The 18276-nt window shown below is 40.5% G+C and overlaps 3 protein-coding genes across 5 annotated transcripts; all 3 read right to left on the reverse strand.

Annotated features, from left to right (window-relative positions):
• Nucleotides 1–125: 125 nt before the first annotated feature.
• On the reverse strand, nt 126–4820 carry chk (chaski). Its single transcript, XM_017169118.3, has 5 exons — nt 2811–4820; nt 2157–2266; nt 1641–1822; nt 1348–1588; nt 126–1285 (listed from the first exon to the last, which is right to left on the reverse strand). The coding sequence occupies exons 1-5, from the start codon at nt 4815–4817 to the stop codon at nt 1141–1143; spliced, it is 2685 nt and encodes an 894-aa protein (XP_017024607.1). The 5' UTR covers nt 4818–4820; the 3' UTR covers nt 126–1140.
• Nucleotides 4821–4896: 76 nt separating this feature from the next.
• LOC108076336 (uncharacterized) lies at nt 4897–16125 on the reverse strand. 2 transcript variants are annotated; one of them, XM_017169121.3, is made up of 3 exons: nt 15353–16125; nt 5538–6537; nt 4897–5032 (listed from the first exon to the last, which is right to left on the reverse strand). In XM_017169121.3, the coding sequence occupies exon 2, from the start codon at nt 6109–6111 to the stop codon at nt 5626–5628; it is 486 nt and encodes a 161-aa protein (XP_017024610.1). In that variant the 5' UTR covers nt 6112–6537; nt 15353–16125; the 3' UTR covers nt 4897–5032; nt 5538–5625. The 2 variants fall into 2 exon arrangements, with proteins under 2 accessions (XP_017024610.1, XP_017024611.1); XM_017169122.2 differs by lacking the exon at nt 15353–16125 and adding an exon at nt 7964–8241.
• Nucleotides 16126–16738: 613 nt separating this feature from the next.
• Nucleotides 16739–18178, reverse strand: LOC108076212 (microtubule-associated protein RP/EB family member 1-like). 2 transcript variants are annotated; one of them, XM_070284690.1, is made up of 6 exons: nt 18057–18178; nt 17849–17994; nt 17429–17651; nt 17201–17360; nt 17057–17129; nt 16739–16973 (listed from the first exon to the last, which is right to left on the reverse strand). In XM_070284690.1, the coding sequence occupies exons 1-6, from the start codon at nt 18175–18177 to the stop codon at nt 16926–16928; spliced, it is 771 nt and encodes a 256-aa protein (XP_070140791.1). In that variant the 5' UTR covers nt 18178; the 3' UTR covers nt 16739–16925. The 2 variants fall into 2 exon arrangements, with proteins under 2 accessions (XP_070140791.1, XP_017024441.1); XM_017168952.3 differs by having other exon boundaries at nt 16745–16973; nt 17201–17363.
• Between the last annotated feature and the right edge of the window lie 98 nt (nt 18179–18276).

Raw genomic sequence — 18276 nt, forward strand, 5'->3', positions numbered from 1 at the left:
GCATTGCATTTTTCCAGAGGGACCAAAGGGAAATTTAATGGCTTATTCAAAAATTAATAAGGGAAATTCATGTAATCGAAAATGTTATCAAATTTCTTTTGATTAATGAGGAAATGAAAGAACTGTTTGTTTCGTTTTATAAGTTTATATTTCATAATATATGTTTTCAGTAGATAATTGTATAGAATTGTGATCCTTGTTTTGTTTTTTTTTACATATTTGCTAAGGTGAATTGAACCAACAATTACTTTTATATATAAACCGGCTACGGGACTATAGTGTGTTCTATAACTGTATCCTTACGGCGTATGTTGCTTACACTTTATAGGCGTTTTTCAATAACAATATACTAATTATGTTTATTTCTGTGCTTCTGGGTGAGTTTGTATTTTATTTCCATATTAATAATGTCTGTATTTTGTGTGATAATACTTAAACGTTCAAGAGTTTGTTTGTAAGATTTTATCTAGTAAGAACGGGTATATATTTTTAATGTTAAATTTTCCTCAATTGAACTGTGTGATTGGAAAACTATTCGGATCCGAGAGGTTCAGCGTACAAATATGATTTTATATTATTTTTTTTTAGTTTAAGAAGAAACAAAAACGTTTTTGTGTGGTATATTAGGGAAAATTGTCGCTTGTTATTGCATACGTTACATAGATTGTTATTTTATTGTATTCTATTTAATCAATATTCGTACCAAAGGTAAGGCAATTAAAACTATTTTTCTCCTATAACTTTTTTTTAGTTTTCGTTTTGTAAAGAAGACAATTTTTTGGGGACCCGTTTGCACCTGGCAGTGATGCACTGCATTGATATTGATTGAAATTGAACAGTTTGTCTGCGGTGTGAGCACAAGATGTGATTATTAGTAATTGCCCTAGTGCGTTAGCTATATATATTAGGTTAGTTATATATTAGTTATCAAGTCAAGTATATGGGCTTACAGGCTAGGTCTTATGAAATAGGCTTAGTTTCAGTTACAATGCTGCTCTGATTTTATGGCTGCAACACCATTTGACATAAGAAACTCGTTAACATTTAATGCTAGTCCAGATTTTTAGTACCTCAAGTTGTGTTTGCTTCTCTTCTCTTCTCTGTTTTGGCTTGCAACCAAGTAATGTACGTACAAGTAACCTAGTGTAAAAGTTGAGCTTTTTTAGTCTCTGAGACATCACTATCACTCTCCTTGGGCGCTTTCTTCTCACAGAACTCGATCAGATACGAACAGACGCCGGAGAGTGCGATAAATATGCCGGCGAAATAGAAGGAATCGTCCCATCTGCAAAATATAGGATAGTAACTGTGCATTCTGAAACGATAAAGCGTGTAATCTCAACTCACCTGCCAGTATGCTCGTAGATAACGCCCGCAATGGGTGGGCCAGCGATCATTCCCACCCCTTGCACCAGCAGCACCAGACCGTAGGCACACGTGAAATCATCCAAATCCACAATACTGACCAGAATGCTGGGCGTAAACGAGAATGAGCTGGCGAATGTGAAGCCGAAGATTATGCACATGACCATTAGGCCATTGTAACTGGTCATCAGCATGGGCATGAAGAACACCGAGGCTCCGCAGACTGAAAGATATTTATATAAGTACGAGACCCCAAAGTCTTGGCCAAAACTCACCCAGCATACACAGCGAGTAGCATATGTTGATGTTCATCCAGGACAGGTCGCCCAGGTAGCCCAGTCCAATCATTCCCACTGTTTGGGCAACGCCAACTGCCGATATCAGAACGGCACTCACGCTCACATCGTAGCCGTATTGCTTCATGTAATCGGGGAGGTACAGATAGGGGATAATGAACCTGCGAAGCGTGCCAATGGGTGGATTAGATAGATCTGGATTTTATCTGGTCCTGCTTCAGTTTGAAGTGATTTCAACTAGTTCCTTATCGAGCCAATGAAACACTTACAGCTCTACGAGTTATGATCTTGATCGATAATTTTGTACTTGAACTGCGACAAAATATGCTCGCTTCATGCTAAAATTGTTTGTCAACATTTCTATTTCGAATAGAGCTGCCAAAATTGTTTTTGACATATTTTTGTTGGCAAATGTTCAGGCTTGGCAAAGTTGTATCTATTTTTTGGTTTAGGGTTTGTGCGCAGTTTGTGTTTTATATGTCTTATAGTACTCACCAAATAAACAAAAACAATGTTGACAGATTGAAGAGGGCAAACTTCATGTCCAGAAAAAGGGAGAAGTCAAAGATGGACTTCATGGTGTCCACGAAATTGTCGTACCAGGTCTGATGGAAAAGTGGGAATATGAACATTAATCATAAATTCTGGATTTTTTACGGAAAAATTTATTAAAATTATATGAGCAATTCGCCTGTGTTATTTGATCGAAAAAATAATAACAAATCGATTTTCCCAGTAACTCTAGCTTATCTGAATGAAAAAGAATAACGGAGTGCTGTTAAGTACTGATTATTACGATAGCTTCTATTGTTTACTGCATATATATTTGGTTAGCAATAATAGATAGATATAGGTTAATGGAGTCGGCTGATATTTAATTCAGTAAACATTTACATTTTAGACTGAAAGAATGAGATGTCAAGGTAATAAACTGATCATGAAGATGACGCTTTTAAATATTTTTGCGCTTTGTGCTCTGCATACATAGCTTCACGGAAGTCAGGGCGGCCACCTTATCAGACTTGGCCCAACTATGCTAGGCCGGAGAGGGGTAGCTGATAATCGACACAAACCATTAACCAGCTGGGTCTGTCGCCAAGTGGCTGGCTGATAAGGCGGGGGCAAGGGGCGCGAGGCACATCTACTCACATCTTCCTCCTCCTTGGCTATAGTGGTCATCGAGTTGCGATAGATGTTGGGGCACGACGAGGCTCGCAGACGGTAGCGGTGCGTGTTCAGCATGGCGCCGCGGTAGTGGATCGAGTTGCGGTGGATGCGCATGTCCTTGAGGAAGTTGGAGTTCCTAATCGAGATGTTTCGCCGCAGGTTGGATCGATGCTGGCTGGGCTTCTTGGAGCGCGACAGCCGCCGGATTCCAGTGATGCTGTCCAGGCGGGCTCTTCGCGTGGCCAGTTCGCTGTTGGTCGCCGGCTCCTGCTCCGGAATAGCTATTACCGTGGGACCAGTCCGCCTGCTAGGCTCCAGCAGGGCGAAGGTCTCGTCCTTGGAGTAATAGCAGTGCATGTCCTCGCTCAGGATATCCACTGAGTTGTGACGCAGACCGTTCACCTTTAGGTTTGAGATGGAAGGCGTCGTGTGCTTGGCCATGAACAGATTTTCGTTTAGCGAATAGCGGGAGCTCGCGTGTTTCTGTGTGAGGTAGCCCTCGTCCGAGGAGCGCAGCGACCCATTTGGGGTGCCAGCGCCGATGGAACGCTTCTCCGACGGCGACAACGTCTCTATGGATGCCAGGTAGGTCTTTTTGGCCGCCTCCGAAGCCTCCTGTGCTATGCCTCCCATTAGGGTGTCATCCGGCGATCCAAGGATGGCCGTTGATGGGGGATAAGCGCCCGCTCCTGAGGACATGGAGAGGAGATTTTCACGGGATGGCGCTTCGGCACCCTCCTTGTGACGCAAGGAGCGCCGGCTTAGGCTCTTCACCTCGCAGATGCTGTCCAGCTCCTGTGTGCTCAGGAAGGTTGGCAGAAAGATCTCGCTCCTGTAGCGCTTGAGAACTGTGTCAAGGGGATCATCAATCTGCTGGTTGGCCTCCGTGTTGTTTTTGGTCACCAGTGAGTCGAGCACGGCCTCCTTGGTGATCCCCGTGTCCAGCAGCTTCTTGATCTCTTCCAGGCAGACGCTTGAGTTCGAGAAGGTGGTGACGCTCTGCGACCGGCTCTCCAGCCGGTTCTCCTCAATCAGCCAATCGGGATCCCGCATTAGGGCGCCGCACACGCAGGCGTTGAGCATGGTGCCGCCCAGAATGAGGGTAGCTCCCCGCCATCCATACGACTCAATAAGATAGGAAGTCAGACGGGCGTACACAAAAGTTCCAATGCCCGTGCCCGAGGCTCCGATTCCAGTGGCAAATGTGCGCTTCTTGTCGAACCAGAAGGCGATGGACACTACGGCGGTGACGTAGCCAATGCCCAGTCCCAGGCCGGAGATTATGCCAAAGGTCACCATCAGCATCTCGATGGAGTTGCAGAAGGAGGAGAGGGCGAACCCGAAGGCGGACACCACGCCGCCTAAGATGGTCATCTTGCGACAACCGTACTTGTCCACCAGGTTCGACCAAATGGGTCCCATGAGCAGGGGCACTGAAAAGAACAGCGACGAGATCCAGGCGGTCTTCGAGGTGGACTCACCAAAGTACTCCAGCAGCTGAACGTTGATGAGGCCGAACGAGAAGCTCAGCCCGTCGGCAATAAGAGATACCACCAGGGAGGCGAACACCACCACCCAACCGTATCCGCCATCAGGCATCTTGGGCGTTTTCTTCTCCGTGGTGCTGGAATCGATCGAGTCCCCGGACTCGTTCGAGATCAGCCGCTTGCGCCTCTTTACCTGCCCCCCGTTGCCGTTCATCAGGCAGGTGAGCGTACCATCGCCATCCATGGCGATCATGCTGCTCCTCACCACCCGACTGTGGCCGGCCCCATCTGTGAGCTCCTCCACGGACAGGTTGCAGAAGGTGACCTCCGGAAAGAGGTCATGCTTGATGGCCTTGTTAAGGGGCGTGTTCGCCGGGGCCGGTACTGGGGTGGGCGACAAGGGCTGGCTCTCCTCCTGCTGTCCACTGTTGTGGATGTTGTTATTGTTGTTCACCGCCTCGCAACTATTGTTGTTGGAGCTCGACGTCGTTGGCTTGGCCATTGTCGAAGCAAAGTCTATGTAACGTTATTGTTATTATATAGGGCTCTGGCTACGGCTATAAAAAACGTTTGTAAAATTTGCACTCTCTTGTCCAAGCGGTTGATTATTGGAGTTGAACACAGTTTGCATTAGACTTCAGCATTGATTTTGTCTTAAGTAGGCGGCAGATGGATGATGTTACCCTGGTCTCCGTTGGTCAACGCTGCAGTGCGTGGCTGAGGGGAGAAGGAGGAAGCAACTGTTAGAAACGCTAGTGGTCTAGACCCTAGCTGAGATGGACCTGTAGTTATTTCCCAGAGATCATTTACAACAAGAACAAGAACTGCTCGAAAACATTTCGTTGAAAAATTCGCGCAGAAACTGATTGCTCATTTTGGCATTTTCACTTATTTAATTTTCTGATCGCCTTCAACTTGACCTCTCAGGAAACCAGCGGAAAATTCTCAACGGAAAACAGAGAGAACGAGCCCCACTCGCTCTCCCAAACAAAGTGCGTCACTTGAGCGTCGAGCAGCTGATGTCCCAATAATAATAATGGCCTCGGACTACCACGAAAATTATTTCGAAAATCCAATTTCTTAGGCGGCTTGTTGTTTTCTGCCCGTCAGTCTGTCTGCTTCTAATTTTAGACATTTATATAGGCTATATTGGGGTTTAAGATGCAACGCAAAAAGAAAACAAACATCGGCGGGCCGAAGACCAACTCGAAACCTTTCTTACCTTCTCGGGATGCTGCTTTCGTGGGGGAAACACTCGAACCAAATTGGAAGGGAAACAAAAAACGCGTCACTACGAATTGCGGACACACTTATGATTTCACTGGCACTAGATTCACTTTAGCACTACCACCAATTAATTCACCATAATTGCACAGATCTTCAGTTATGTTTAGCTCGCTCAGGGTGGTGCGATTCAAGGGTTTATTCAGGGTGGCGGTCTTGTTAAAAATTCTTAGGCGCGGATCGCGGGGTATATAGTGGAGGAACACCTTATTCGACTTGCCGCTGTTGTTGTAAGTACGGGGATTGTTGTTCTGCGATTTATCAAACGATTTAGCAGTGGATTTGGCCGTGGCCGACGCGGATGCTGCAGATGTTGCTTTGCCTGCACGATAGAATGACTTGGACCGAATGTCATTCATTAAGAACGATATGGGGTTTATCACAGGCCAGCGGAGAATATATTGACGGGTTGATGGCAACTGGTCGAAGTTGCAGTTGCTGTTGATGTCGCTGCTGCTGATGTTGTAGCAGTTACTGCTGCTGGTAAGCGGATTTAGCCCTAGCAGCCACATGCGGTACTTTGTTGTCACAGAAATCGAACACTTCCTTAGGCCAAGTAAACGCGGCTCGCCCGGCGTAACAATTCGAACTAAATGCGAACGAATAACAAAAACAAATCAAAGCTTGAGGCTCCGATGATAATGTTGCAAGAGGCGTAGCGCTACTCCGGGAAACTCTCCTGTTCCCCGCCTTGCTATCTGCAATAAGTGGTTCTCGGTCTTGGCTCCGCTTCAACGCGTGTCAAGTGCGCGCCGCGCAGTTCGGCGGTGGATGGACAAGGGAATACATATCGACAACGAGGCGGCCAACGCGGCGTATGATTAATTTGTCTCCGGGCTGTGCAACTCAATCGCTGCCGCTGTGGGTGCTGCCTCCTTGCTGGCGCTGGATAATGATTTATGATCTCTGTCCTCGATTAGCAGCCTTCAATGGGAGCTCTGCAAGAAAGTAGGAAGAGCGGTGAGTTGGGAAATCTGATAAATGACTTAAATATGACCAAGGGGCTAATCTTAAATGTAGCACTTAATGCAAACCAAATAAATGAGGCACGAATTCTTCACAACAGCCGCACAAAGGAATTGCCGAATCGCACGCACCAGCTTAATTTCATCTGCTGAATTGACAAACAATACAAAATACACAACAGTGTAAACATACTCGCTGCAACAGTAGCGGTCAAATTACTAGCCGTGCAAAATGAATAATTTATACAAAATAAGCAAAAATAACTTCCAAACTTTATTCCAAATATATCACTATAATAAAATACTGATTTATTGATATACCAATATTTTCTGCAAGTGTGATATATTTTCAACCGCAGCTGTATTTGATAGTTGGCAAAGGCCACGGTTTAAAATGGTCTAAAAATATATACATAAATAGGAAAAAGGAAATAACTACCCCACAGTATCTACCCTCGACATAAGAAACAAAACAATATCAAATCGTAAGCCCCAAGAATGATTTTCTATTTAAATGAAAAGCTTTCTAAGAAGGTCTTGTAGACGTTATTATACACATCCGCAAAATTAAAAATACAATTTACTAATATAAAATAAAATACATTGTTTTCAGACAATGCAACTTACAGTCCAGTCTCGAAATAAAATTAAATAACCCTCCAGTTGGAATGACCCTTGTGTTCTATGGAATTTCTATACAATTCAGAGCTTCTTTTATTATTTTAATATATTCAAGAATATGTAGGTATAATAGCATTGTAAACAAATAACAAAAAATAGCTCCAGTAATGCACTCAAATATTCAAGTTCGAAATGTTTTTCAATATTAACTTTCCATGAAAATGAAGCTGCCTATAACCAAGTTCAACGTTCGATACGCGCGGATCGATTAAATGATAACAGTCAGTGGCGTGTGCAGGATCTCGTAAGAGGGAGGCCAAATAATTTGTATTTGATTTAAGACTTGAATGGGGGGCAATATCACCAACGTACGACACTGATTAAAATGTACATTTCATGTGGAAAGTGAGTGCCGAGATTTTCAGAAAGTACGATTGTCTGATTTCCGACATCGCGATTACGCCTTTGGTATATATACATATATAGCTATATCACTTGTCTGATTATATATTTAGTTGCTTATCTTTACAATATAATTGGCAGAAAATGCCTTTATACTAGGCAACGCGATAGGCAAAGCTAATGCCTAGCCCTCGAATAAACCGATTCTGAATGTATTTGGTTTACATTGTTGAATGGGTTTATATTATTCAGAATGCTCCGCACACGTGATCTAGCCGGAATATTACACAACCAGTTTATGATCCCAAAAGAGTAATTAGTAATTATTTCAGTCTAACATGTTTTATTCCTTTAGCTAAAGTGATAATTCCATTACCATTTTGCTTAGTTACAAAAATAAGCATCTTGAAGCACTTCCAGCTGCCCCTGGCCGTATGCAACACTTTTCAACCGCAATGGCAGCACTTTCACTTTGTAGAACAAGTCACACTTGAAACCTAAAGTCCACATCTTGTTTAGTCCGAAGTAGTTTACTTAGCAAAAGACAAAGAAACTCGTCAGAGGCATCTCGCGCGGTCGCCTGCACTGTCCAGACTTGGACTCGGACTCGGATTTGGATCCCCGGATTCAAGATTGAAGAAACAACAGTCGCGCGGCTCGGCGGAAGGCCGACTGAAGCAACTCACGTTGTGGATGGTGGAATGGGGCCGGCGGAACGAGGCGGATTGGAACATGTGTGGAACGTGGGAAGCGGACAAGGCTACTCGGCGTCTGTAATCGCAGCAATCGTTGCCTTAATCTAATAAATTTCTTATCAAAGAGCGTCGTGCCTATAGTATTTCCTATATCTGTGTGTTTGTGCAGTTACATACATATGTAGCCACTCGCAGTGTCAGTTTGTATGTAGTATCTACGTACGAGCAACACGCGTTGGCGTCTGTCAACATGCCAACGGTCTGTGACGCTGCGCTCTTTTTCCTCTCTTTTTGGCAGTGGTCACATTTGGATTCGGATTCTGATGCAGAGCCTGACATACATAGTATACGAATGTATGTATATGTATTTATGATTCTATATACACCACACATCATGTGATTGTCGGTAATTGCTATACTAGTTACAACAGCATTGCAATCAAATCGGAGCACACATGTCAGAGCAGCCTTGATCGTTAATAAATATAATTTTATCAGACGGATAGTTTTTAATACTCAAAGGGATGAAGGTTTTAGATTGATCAAGACTGAAAAGAAGAAGCAATGCTTGTTATATTCTTATTTTGTAGCTAAATCTAACATTTTTTAGTGGTTATTAGTTATTATTAGTTATCTCTAACCACTTCATTCACTACTTCACCTTAATTCTATTAAAAATATATCTACCATTTACTTAGAACTTGTGGCTTTTTAAATCCAAACGCATCTAGAAGAATCCGCTTTCTTACTTTTATGAGTTATTTGAAATAATCTATGAATAATGACTAGCTTTGAAGCACAAGCCTAATATAGTAGTGATAAGTAAAAAACTTTCTAAGGTGTTCAAGAGGCTCAATAAATTCCTGCAGTCGGCTCATTGTGGGGTAATTCTTTGTTGCTGTGCTTTAAGGGGGCGATAAGCTTTACGATCCTCTGGGTTCATACAGGAGACCCGTTGTTAGATGCTGACCTAGGCCAGCAAATTAGGGGGTTATTAGTCTGATTACTATATGGCGGCGGAGCAGTAAAACATGAATACAAAATATACATGGGAAAAACTCTAAGAAAACACTCATTTACTAATAGTATCTACATATGGTTTATCTGTCGAAACTCTAAGAAAACACGCATTTACTAATATCTCAATATGGTTTATCTGTGGAATACGATTCTGAAAACTGTGTCAGTACGTTTTAATTGATTAAACCCTGTGGTGAAGGCAAGGGCACTTTTGTCGCCTTGAGTGGAATTGAGTTTGTTTTTCCCCCCTTCTCATTCACTTTAAGCATCACCTCAGTTAAAGTTTCCTTGGCCAAAGGGTTGACTCAAAAGCAGGGGAACTATCAGGATCAAATAGTTCCCAGCTGGCATCCAGTGTCCTTCATCGTTTTTGTTGCAAAAACTAAAGAATTCAAGTGAGAACTTGGCCTCGACACCGCTTAAACTTTAATATTCTCTGACGTACCCAGAGAGCTAAGTTCGCTTAACATCAGCTGTCAGTCTTACCCCTCGCCTTCCGCTTAATTGATATCCGTAATTGATAGTGGGCCCAGCTAAGCCCCCCCCATTCTGCTAAAGGATTGCTGCTGGTGGTTGTTAATTGATTTGCGGTTTTCGCATTTTGTTTGTGCACTTCTATTGTTTGTTCAATGCAATTGGTGATGCACTTAGCCAACATGCTTTCATGATCAATTAAATTTACTTTGGAGAATGGGTTTAGGCTCCAATTAGTGTTGCTTAAACCGAGAATCCTTGGTTATCTCTGTATTCATGAGTAATTTAAAATTATATTGGCGACAAACTCATGCTTATTTTTCTACTGTTTCAAAGAAAGTGAAATACAAAACATTAAGAAAGCATTCAAACTTTGGGAAGTTAAAGTTTGTATACGCTTACACTTTGTAATTTGACCAAACCGGTAAATAAGGTATGATATATACGTATATATTCAGACATAATAAGGATTTATTACTAAACGTATTATTTTTCTACACTTCTTTCTATCATTCCTGTGAAAGCTATATGATAATTTAAAATCATAAAAATTTCCATACCTCGCGGATTAGATGAAAATCTACAGAAAATCAACTGACTCGTGATGGTGATATATAATATGTTACCGAGTAAGAGGAAATGCCTCTGTCTGATAGGTTTAAGATTATAATACCTTGGTACCCTATCAGTATAAAAACTGTAGGAGGTTAAGGTTGATTGATTAATTAGGTTGATTTTGGGTCACCTTTACTTATGTATAAATCGAATATTCATACATACCGCATATAAAAACATTATTAAAGGGGCTTACAAAGTGGGTTGAAAAAAATCACTTAGAAAGTTCTTAAGAAACCCCAATGTTTGAGATTGTCCTTGTCCTCTGCAATCAAGCAGAATAAAATAATTTATATAAGAATCTCGCCTGAGACATTCTTTCTTGATTTTAGCCAAAAGTGATGGCGACATCACTTAAAAACCTGTCAAGAAAGCCACTGCATAGGTTACAAAGGAGCCAACAAGGTGCACTTAGCACGTGCAGTCGCACAGTCTCACATACAAGCGTCCTTTTATGTTTTAAATTTATATTTTCTAGAATACAAAGACTGCTAAAAACTGTAACTATGTGAGCTCTTAAGATGTTATTGGAAAATCCCAAAAACTTAAATTTATATGTATTTTTATTAGAGATTATTCGATACTTTTCAAGAAACCTGGGAAACCAGCTTAAGAATACGCTCCGAAATGTCTCCAACTAGTTTCAAAATACATAAATACTTCAAAAAAAACAATATAAACAAGAAATTTTTCACATTAAACACTCTTCACTCTTGTGAAATTGAAGAAAAAAGTACAAACAAAAATGGACCTCACATTTGGACACCGTCATTCTGGTTTCTGTGTTGTTTTTGAAAAGGGCAACTTGGCATAAAACGGACATTTGGCTATGCGTGTAAACCAAACTTCAAGGCTGAGGGCGGTTTTTATTTCTCCAATTTTTGCTCTTGACATGGGCTCCCACGGCGAACCATAAAGGTTGAGTGCAAAACGCCAAGCAAAAAATGCAAATTAGAAATCAACAAATGAACTTTCGAATTGCGGATTTTGCGGTCATATAAATTCATTCTGAATTTAAACAGGTAATGCATTTTAAAGTTACGGCTATAAATTATTCATTTTAGATTTATAAATTATTTGAAATGCTATCGCCGCATTGTATTAAAATTAATTATAACCGGATTCATTTGGCTTAAATCCAAATTGAATTGTATCTATAACGTAAATTGAATGGAATGGGAAGTATTCATTTTAAAGACTCATGACAGCTTAGGCAAAATTTACTTAGCTGCAAAGAGATTTCTGCCACCGATTCTAGATAAGTGTCCTCAAGGACCTTTTGTGGCGGCATAGGGATTGAAAGGGACAAGGTCACCACTGGCGTTCAAGGAGCATATGATGTAATTACAAAAATTTCCCTTTGCTGTAAATTTGCCAAGTGAAATTTAGCGTTCAGCGTCACGCAGTCTGTGACTTTGGGGATAGCGAAGAAGTAGGGGGGGCGAGGAGGTGTTTATGTGTTTTTGCCAAGTTTTTGGGCACTCGTTGGAGCTGTTTGTGTGACAGCTGGGGTATAAATGAACTTTGGTTGCTCCTAATTGCTCCACTTACGCGTTATACGATATCGTTTCTTTGTCAGTTGTTTATTTGTTCGCCGCTCTCCGCCGCGAGGCCAATAAACAAAGCAGCGCTGACTAGTTCAATAATCACTGAAGAAACGCCTTGTTTGCACTTCCTGCAGTTGTGATGCGCGTTGTTGCTCCCTTTCGAGTTTGAATTTGGACTGACATAGTCTTGTGACTCCCTGCCCGCCCTACGCTCCTCATCTCACTCTGCAGTTCAATGGCAGCGTCTCGCTTCCGCCAGTATGTTTGTGTATCGGAGTTTTGAATTTTCACCGCTCCCTGGCCCTACCCACCACCATCAGTGGTTCTTGTTTTTTATTTTTTTGGACGCAGTGGAAAGTTACCAGTTGACAAGCGCTTGATTCCCTTGCATGTCTTCAATTTGTGGGTCTTTCCTTCAGATTTTCATTATTTTATGCAGACGAACGAATAATAACTTAACGATTATGAATTATGATTAATGGAGGTAGCGTAGCATGCAACAGCTGCGTGTTAAATAATAGCCTTAGGGCTTCTTAGCCAAATGAAAAGGTCAGCTCCACCACAGGCCAATTTGAATATAGCTAATGCTATATTATAGATTATATAAGCTGTATAATAGTGATATACCAATTGTAAATTCACTTAAAAAGAAAGAGCATCACAATAATATAAATCCTTCATTCAGTGGCAATTGTTATTAGATTTTTAAAATTTTTGGGTATGACAAGATGTCTTAACTAGCAAAAAATTGTTAAGAGCAGTTCGGAGTTAAGTTTACTTCACAAAATAAATTTAACTTTTACATGTTGAGCTCATCTGAAGGCTACAGCGGAACGAAAGTTGGAGGTACTTTAACTCATAGGTAAATTCCAGTTATAAAATTTTTAAAACCTTTAAACATAACTTGGTAATAACCATTAATTTAGTACTAAAAGTCAGACTGAGTCTTGAATTTTTAAATAAATATTTTACAGTAAAAAGTACAAGTTAGAGAGGGTCATTAATATATTCCTTCTATATAGAAAATCCCCAGTAATGACAGCGATAAAACGTAGCTCTATGCAAATGTGCATGATTTGCGTAGACCAATTTTGATATTTTAGAAAAGTCATTGTGTGCTAATGTGAGAACGGGCAACTAACAAAGCTTCTTTAGAGCAATTATCTTTATTAACACAGTTGTGATACAGTTCGCTGAGGCGACATATGGAAACCGGTTATGGGCCGTCATTTGTCGATTTCGATTTCAACTTCGCAATCAGCTGTTGGCCGCTTCTCCGCTCTCTGCTGACACACATTAACCGACAGAACGAAAATAAAAAAACAAAAATAATGAATGCACAAAGGTCTTACCGGTTTCATCAGCTGCTACAAACAGTTATTTTTTGGTTTTTTGTTCAATCGTTTGAGTTGTCAATTCCCAACGTTTGGCGTCGTTTGAGGTCAATGGCTTCTAAGCCAAGAGTGTCTAGTATCTTGGGCATGTGGCCATTTCGAAATGCATAAAATCAAGAAATCACGAGCTCAAGGACGCCGTTGCCACGAGAACGGTTTTCGATTACAGTAAATCAAATTTGTAGACCCACAAAAAGAGCCGAAAATCGAAGCCAAAAAAGCGTCTGCTAGTCAAATCTATTTACAAACATTGGTAAAAATAATAATATACAAAAAATATATTTTATTTGAAGAATCTGGAATGATATGAGAATTGTATTGGATTTTTTTAAACACCAATAATAAACTTATTCGTTATACGTTAAAATTCATAATGATAAATACTACAATTTCTGGTAAACCCTTTGCTAAAGGTTGGAGATTACTCCACAAAAGTTAAGAGCTAAGTTGAAGGCAACTATTTCTCTCTGTGCATGGACAACTATGGGGAAAGCACCCATTTCAGGGTGGCGGGTGGGTGGTGGTGGTGCCAAAGACAATGGCAATAAAAGCCAAAGCAGCAAAATGGCGGCGCGTGTGTGACAAGGGAACATCACCGAAACTGTGCTAGAGCCAGTGCGGTTCACCAGCATCTCATCTTGCGTTCGTCCTTCAGAACCACTCACTCAACCCACAACAGACAAGAGGCAAGTCATGGGACAAGTCACAGCAAACCCCCCCTTGATGACATGCCGCGAACGCCACTGATTTAAGGGCTTGAATTTGTTATTTATGTCGTTTTGTCAAAACGACTGAGGAGTACTCTATGTATGTAATATAAAAAACAAGAAAGAAAGCTATCTTTGGCCAGCCAAAGTTTGTATACCCTTGCAGGTAACAATTAAAATATATCTAACTAAGCCAAAAATGCATTAATTTCGATTCGGAAAGCAGTTTTGTGTTAGTTTTTATAAATTTAAAAAAACTGCTTACCAAATTTAAAATTTCAAGAAATCAAAATTTTTGGCCGTTTTTGCTAATTTTAATGATGTAACCCCTTATCAAATTTTGCAAAAATGGCCAAAAAATCGATTTCTTTCGGACATTTCTAGAAAGATTCGCATGTTAATGCTGATCAAGAATATATATGGTTTATGAGGTCGGAAATGATTCCTTGACTTAGAAAAATATTATTTTGTATTATAAAATCTGATTTTTTATATTAAAAAACTTCTTAATTTTTTTTTTAATTAAAAATATCACAGCTCGGCCAAAAGAGCATTAATTTTAAATCGGAAAACTGTTTTGTGCAAGATTTTCTACAGTTAATAAATCTGCATACTTCATTTAAAAATTTTGAAAATTAAATTTTTTATCAAAATCAAAAATTTTAATGATGTAACCCCTTATGAAATTTCGCAAATATGGCCAAAAAATCGATTTCTTCCGGACATATCTAGAAAGATTCCCCTGTTGATGCTGATCAAGAATATATATAGTTTATGGGGTCTGAAACGTCTCCTTCACTGCGTTGCAAACTTCTGACTGAAATTATAATACCCTGCAAGGGTATAAAAATGCTAGATATCTGTATGTACATAACACATATCGGGAGTTGTCTTTGTTGGTCTTATCAGGCTGAGTTGAGTCACTCCGAATACTACGTAATGCCAACTGCATAAGTGAAAATCACTTTTAACTTAAACAAAACCATGTATAGTTCACAAAAAGCTTACGGCGTCAATAATTTAAATAAGTTGAAAGCAGGAGTCGTGCCAAAAATGCCGAGCTATAAATAGTTTGCACTCGATCATAGTCGAAAATAAATTAAAAATCGTCAACTCATGGCTGCTCGAAATAAAAGCCAAAACAAATAATAATTTATCACACACATGCACAAGTGAGATGGGTCTTTGGGAATGAGACTTTTGAGTGGGAATTACGCATTCGTGATGGGTGAATATATTTTATATGTATGTACATTATTTATACACACCATCAGCAAGGTCAACGAAACGTTCTATGTTTGGTCTCTCCTCACCTGATATCTCTGCAGTTATTATTTCCAGGTAATGCCAGTTGATTATGGGCTAAATTACAACCATTGCTGGATCTTGGTCCTTTGTCATGGCAGCAGCTTACATTGTTTGCTGAATTATAAAATGATTGCAGTTGTTGGTCGGCGGCGAGTCTTTAAATAAACCGAACGAGTAAGGGCCTTCTCTCCGCTGCCTTTCTTTTTCTGGTTACGCTTTCCGTCAATTTTGTTTGTTTGCCGTTTTGCTTTATGGAATATTTGCCGCCCTTGCACAGTGGAATGCACACTGGGTGCAGCACGCTCCGAAATCAGCTGTCCGCTTGAATTTTAATACGCCTGTCGCCTAGGTGTGTGTGTGTGTGCCGTGCTGGCACAACCGATTGCACAACCCTCCGTGTTTCACTTCAAGTTAATATCTCGACTATGACCACTTCGTAGCCCACTGTGCGGGAGTTTCGATTTTTTACGGCACCCAAGTTTGGGGGAGCGGCGGCGGGGCAGTGACAACACCACCCGACGGCAAAAGTTCACCAGAAAATGTGGGATGTGAGGCGGTGGTGGTCGGCGTAAACAAATGCACACAGAATTCGGGATGCGGAAACGCTCGCTTCCAAAAGCACACAGGAAACGGAAATGGACCTTCAGCTCCAGGTATGCTGCACGCGTTTTCTCTTAATTGATTACTTAACAGACCACAATGTCGGCTGGCAAAATTCTTTTAAAATACAGAAGATTTTAATTTTTCACAAAAAAACGACCGTCCGTACTACAATTGGAAAACCATCTGACCGCCTTTTGGGGTTGTTGATAGTCATCGTCATGCCGATATCGATATATCGATGTTTTTAAAAATATTTATTCCGTGATTTTTTAAAAATATTTATATCGTGCAATCAATAGTCATTTTGAAGAATATTGAACCTTTAAATATAATGTTAAGTGATAATTAGGATTTTTACAAATATTCTAAATATATTAAAGCTGCAAGCAACGTCGTTGCAACATCGATATTTTAATACATTTAAATATATCGTCGTTTACCCAGCGCTATAAATATGCCGCGTAAAAACTGCTATGCACTTAAAATAAACAATATTATTAAGGTTATTACTTCCAGTGCTCACACTTTTAGCATTTTTTGAACGGGGTGCAAATTAATTTAAATTCTTTGGGTACCATGTATCTCAAAGTCGTTTATTGTAGCTTTCCAACTAGTTTTTTAATAGGAAATGTTTTAAAGGAAATGTATACCATTCGCTCTAAGTGAATTAAACTGGGAACTTTCCCATTTATCCTGAGATCCTTACCCTAATTAAAGTATCTTCCTTACCCAAACGAGATCGTTATTAGAAATGCAAGTATTATGTTGTAAATAAAGTCGGCAAAACTTTTTTATATTGCATTCGATATATGTATGATATAAAGAAAATATAACAGTGTAATATATTTGTATGTAAATAGCAGCATATTTTTTTCAAATGTTGTGTATAAACATAACAAAAGCAGCTTTCCACAACTTGGCTTGGAGTATAAATATGCAGCAAATTAAATTGTTGTTTTGTTTTTAGTTTCACATTCAAAACTCCTCCTGCTCTGGATCAGCGTTTGAGGCGGAAAATCCATCCTGAAATTAACAAAAAAGGGATAAAACGAAGGGATAAGAAGAAAGGTTAAACGTAAAAGGTTAAACGTAAAAAAATGACCTACACCAGGCTTGTACAAGATGTCTAGAATGCGCTGCAAAATCGGCATAGCTTGGGCGTCCTCATTTTCATGGCAACTGGAAAGGGAAGAATTCGGTCTATTTAATCTGGTGTTCAATTAGTCCAGGACTAGAGCAAGTCAACTTACAGAATCTCAATGTCACGCAATTTGGAAAAGTAGAAATCGCGCTCCTTCATCGCTTCTACCAATTGCTCAGGTGTATCCTTGCCAACTGCCTGGGCATCCTCTGTTGCAGTGCCCGTTAAGTTAGAGTCGTCGTCATTCGTGCGGGAAGTCACCCTGGCGCCTACTTCATTAAAGAAACGGGAGGGTGTAAGTATAGACAAACTATACCATGCAGATGAAGCTACGTACACGGCTTCACTACAGACGTTCCTGCCGGTCGTCCAGTTGCCACTGGAGCACGTCGGTAGCTGCTGGCACCAACGGAAGCGAAGACCATGGGGGCACCTTCACGGGCCGCTAGGGCATCGTACTTCTTGCCATTGTAATTGGCATCAAAGAATTTTTTAAACCACTGCAAAAATTCTAAATTGTCTTGGAAGCGACCTTTTACCAGTTTATCAATGGGTATAATCTGAGAGGTAAAAGTAAACATTTAGTGGTTTCAAGCAAAGTGATTTGAGTTTGTGGTTAAGAAACAGTAGCCTCAGTATAAGTTGCTACAATTCTTTTCAAAATTAGGATGGTTTTTTGTGTCATTGTTTTTAAATCAAATCCAAAAGTCTAGAACTACAGAACTACATACGTATCTAACAAAAGTAAGAGTTTTACCTTATCGACAGACATCTTTTTGAAGCCCGCCTGCAATATTTTGAAATTCTGTATGTATTCATGTTCCAAATTTGTCCGGAATTTCACACGCTTTAGAGGCACTGAACTGGGAAATAGCATGTCCATAAATTGACAATATGCGGCACCTGAGTAGAGGTAGGTCCATTCCAATAAAAACGCTTTCCAGACAATTTTAGCACTCACTTACCTGTGCATAGTTCCTCGACTTTGGAAAAGTCTGACTGCAGGCAGTCGTTAACCCAAGCCAGCATTTCGTGGCGTGATAGATTCTCTGTTGTCACATTGGTGGAGTGAACATTGACTGCCATGATGACATCTAAAGGAAGAAAGGAATACAACGTTTTTATAGAGCTCGGCGGGCATCCTAACTCTCCGAATCAAGACAATACACTTTTCTTACCAACTGT

Source organism: Drosophila kikkawai, chromosome 2R, assembly GCF_030179895.1.
Source record: "Drosophila kikkawai strain 14028-0561.14 chromosome 2R, DkikHiC1v2, whole genome shotgun sequence".
In the NCBI taxonomy this organism is placed as follows: Eukaryota; Metazoa; Arthropoda; class Insecta; order Diptera; family Drosophilidae; genus Drosophila; species Drosophila kikkawai.

Bases quoted from the DNA above. Each gene is read 5' to 3' on its own strand.
- chk (XM_017169118.3), bottom strand. From the start codon at position 4,817: ATGGCCAAGCCAACGACGTCGAGCTCCAACAACAATAGTTGCGAGGCG. The intron at 1,823-2,156 runs GTGAGTACTATA...CACGCTTCGCAG, and splicing joins ACATTGTTTTTGTTTATTTG to GTTCATTATCCCCTATCTGT. The intron at 1,589-1,640 runs GTGAGTTTTGGC...AATATCTTTCAG, and splicing joins CTACTCGCTGTGTATGCTGG to TCTGCGGAGCCTCGGTGTTC.
- LOC108076336 (XM_017169121.3), bottom strand. From the start codon at position 6,111: ATGTGGCTGCTAGGGCTAAATCCGCTTACCAGCAGCAGTAACTGCTAC.
- LOC108076212 (XM_017168952.3), bottom strand. From the start codon at position 18,177: ATGGCAGTCAATGTTCACTCCACCAATGTGACAACAGAGAATCTATCA. The intron at 17,995-18,056 runs GTAAGTGAGTGC...ACCTCTACTCAG, and splicing joins AGTCGAGGAACTATGCACAG to GTGCCGCATATTGTCAATTT. The intron at 17,364-17,428 runs GTACGTAGCTTC...TCTTTAATGAAG, and splicing joins AACGTCTGTAGTGAAGCCGT to TAGGCGCCAGGGTGACTTCC.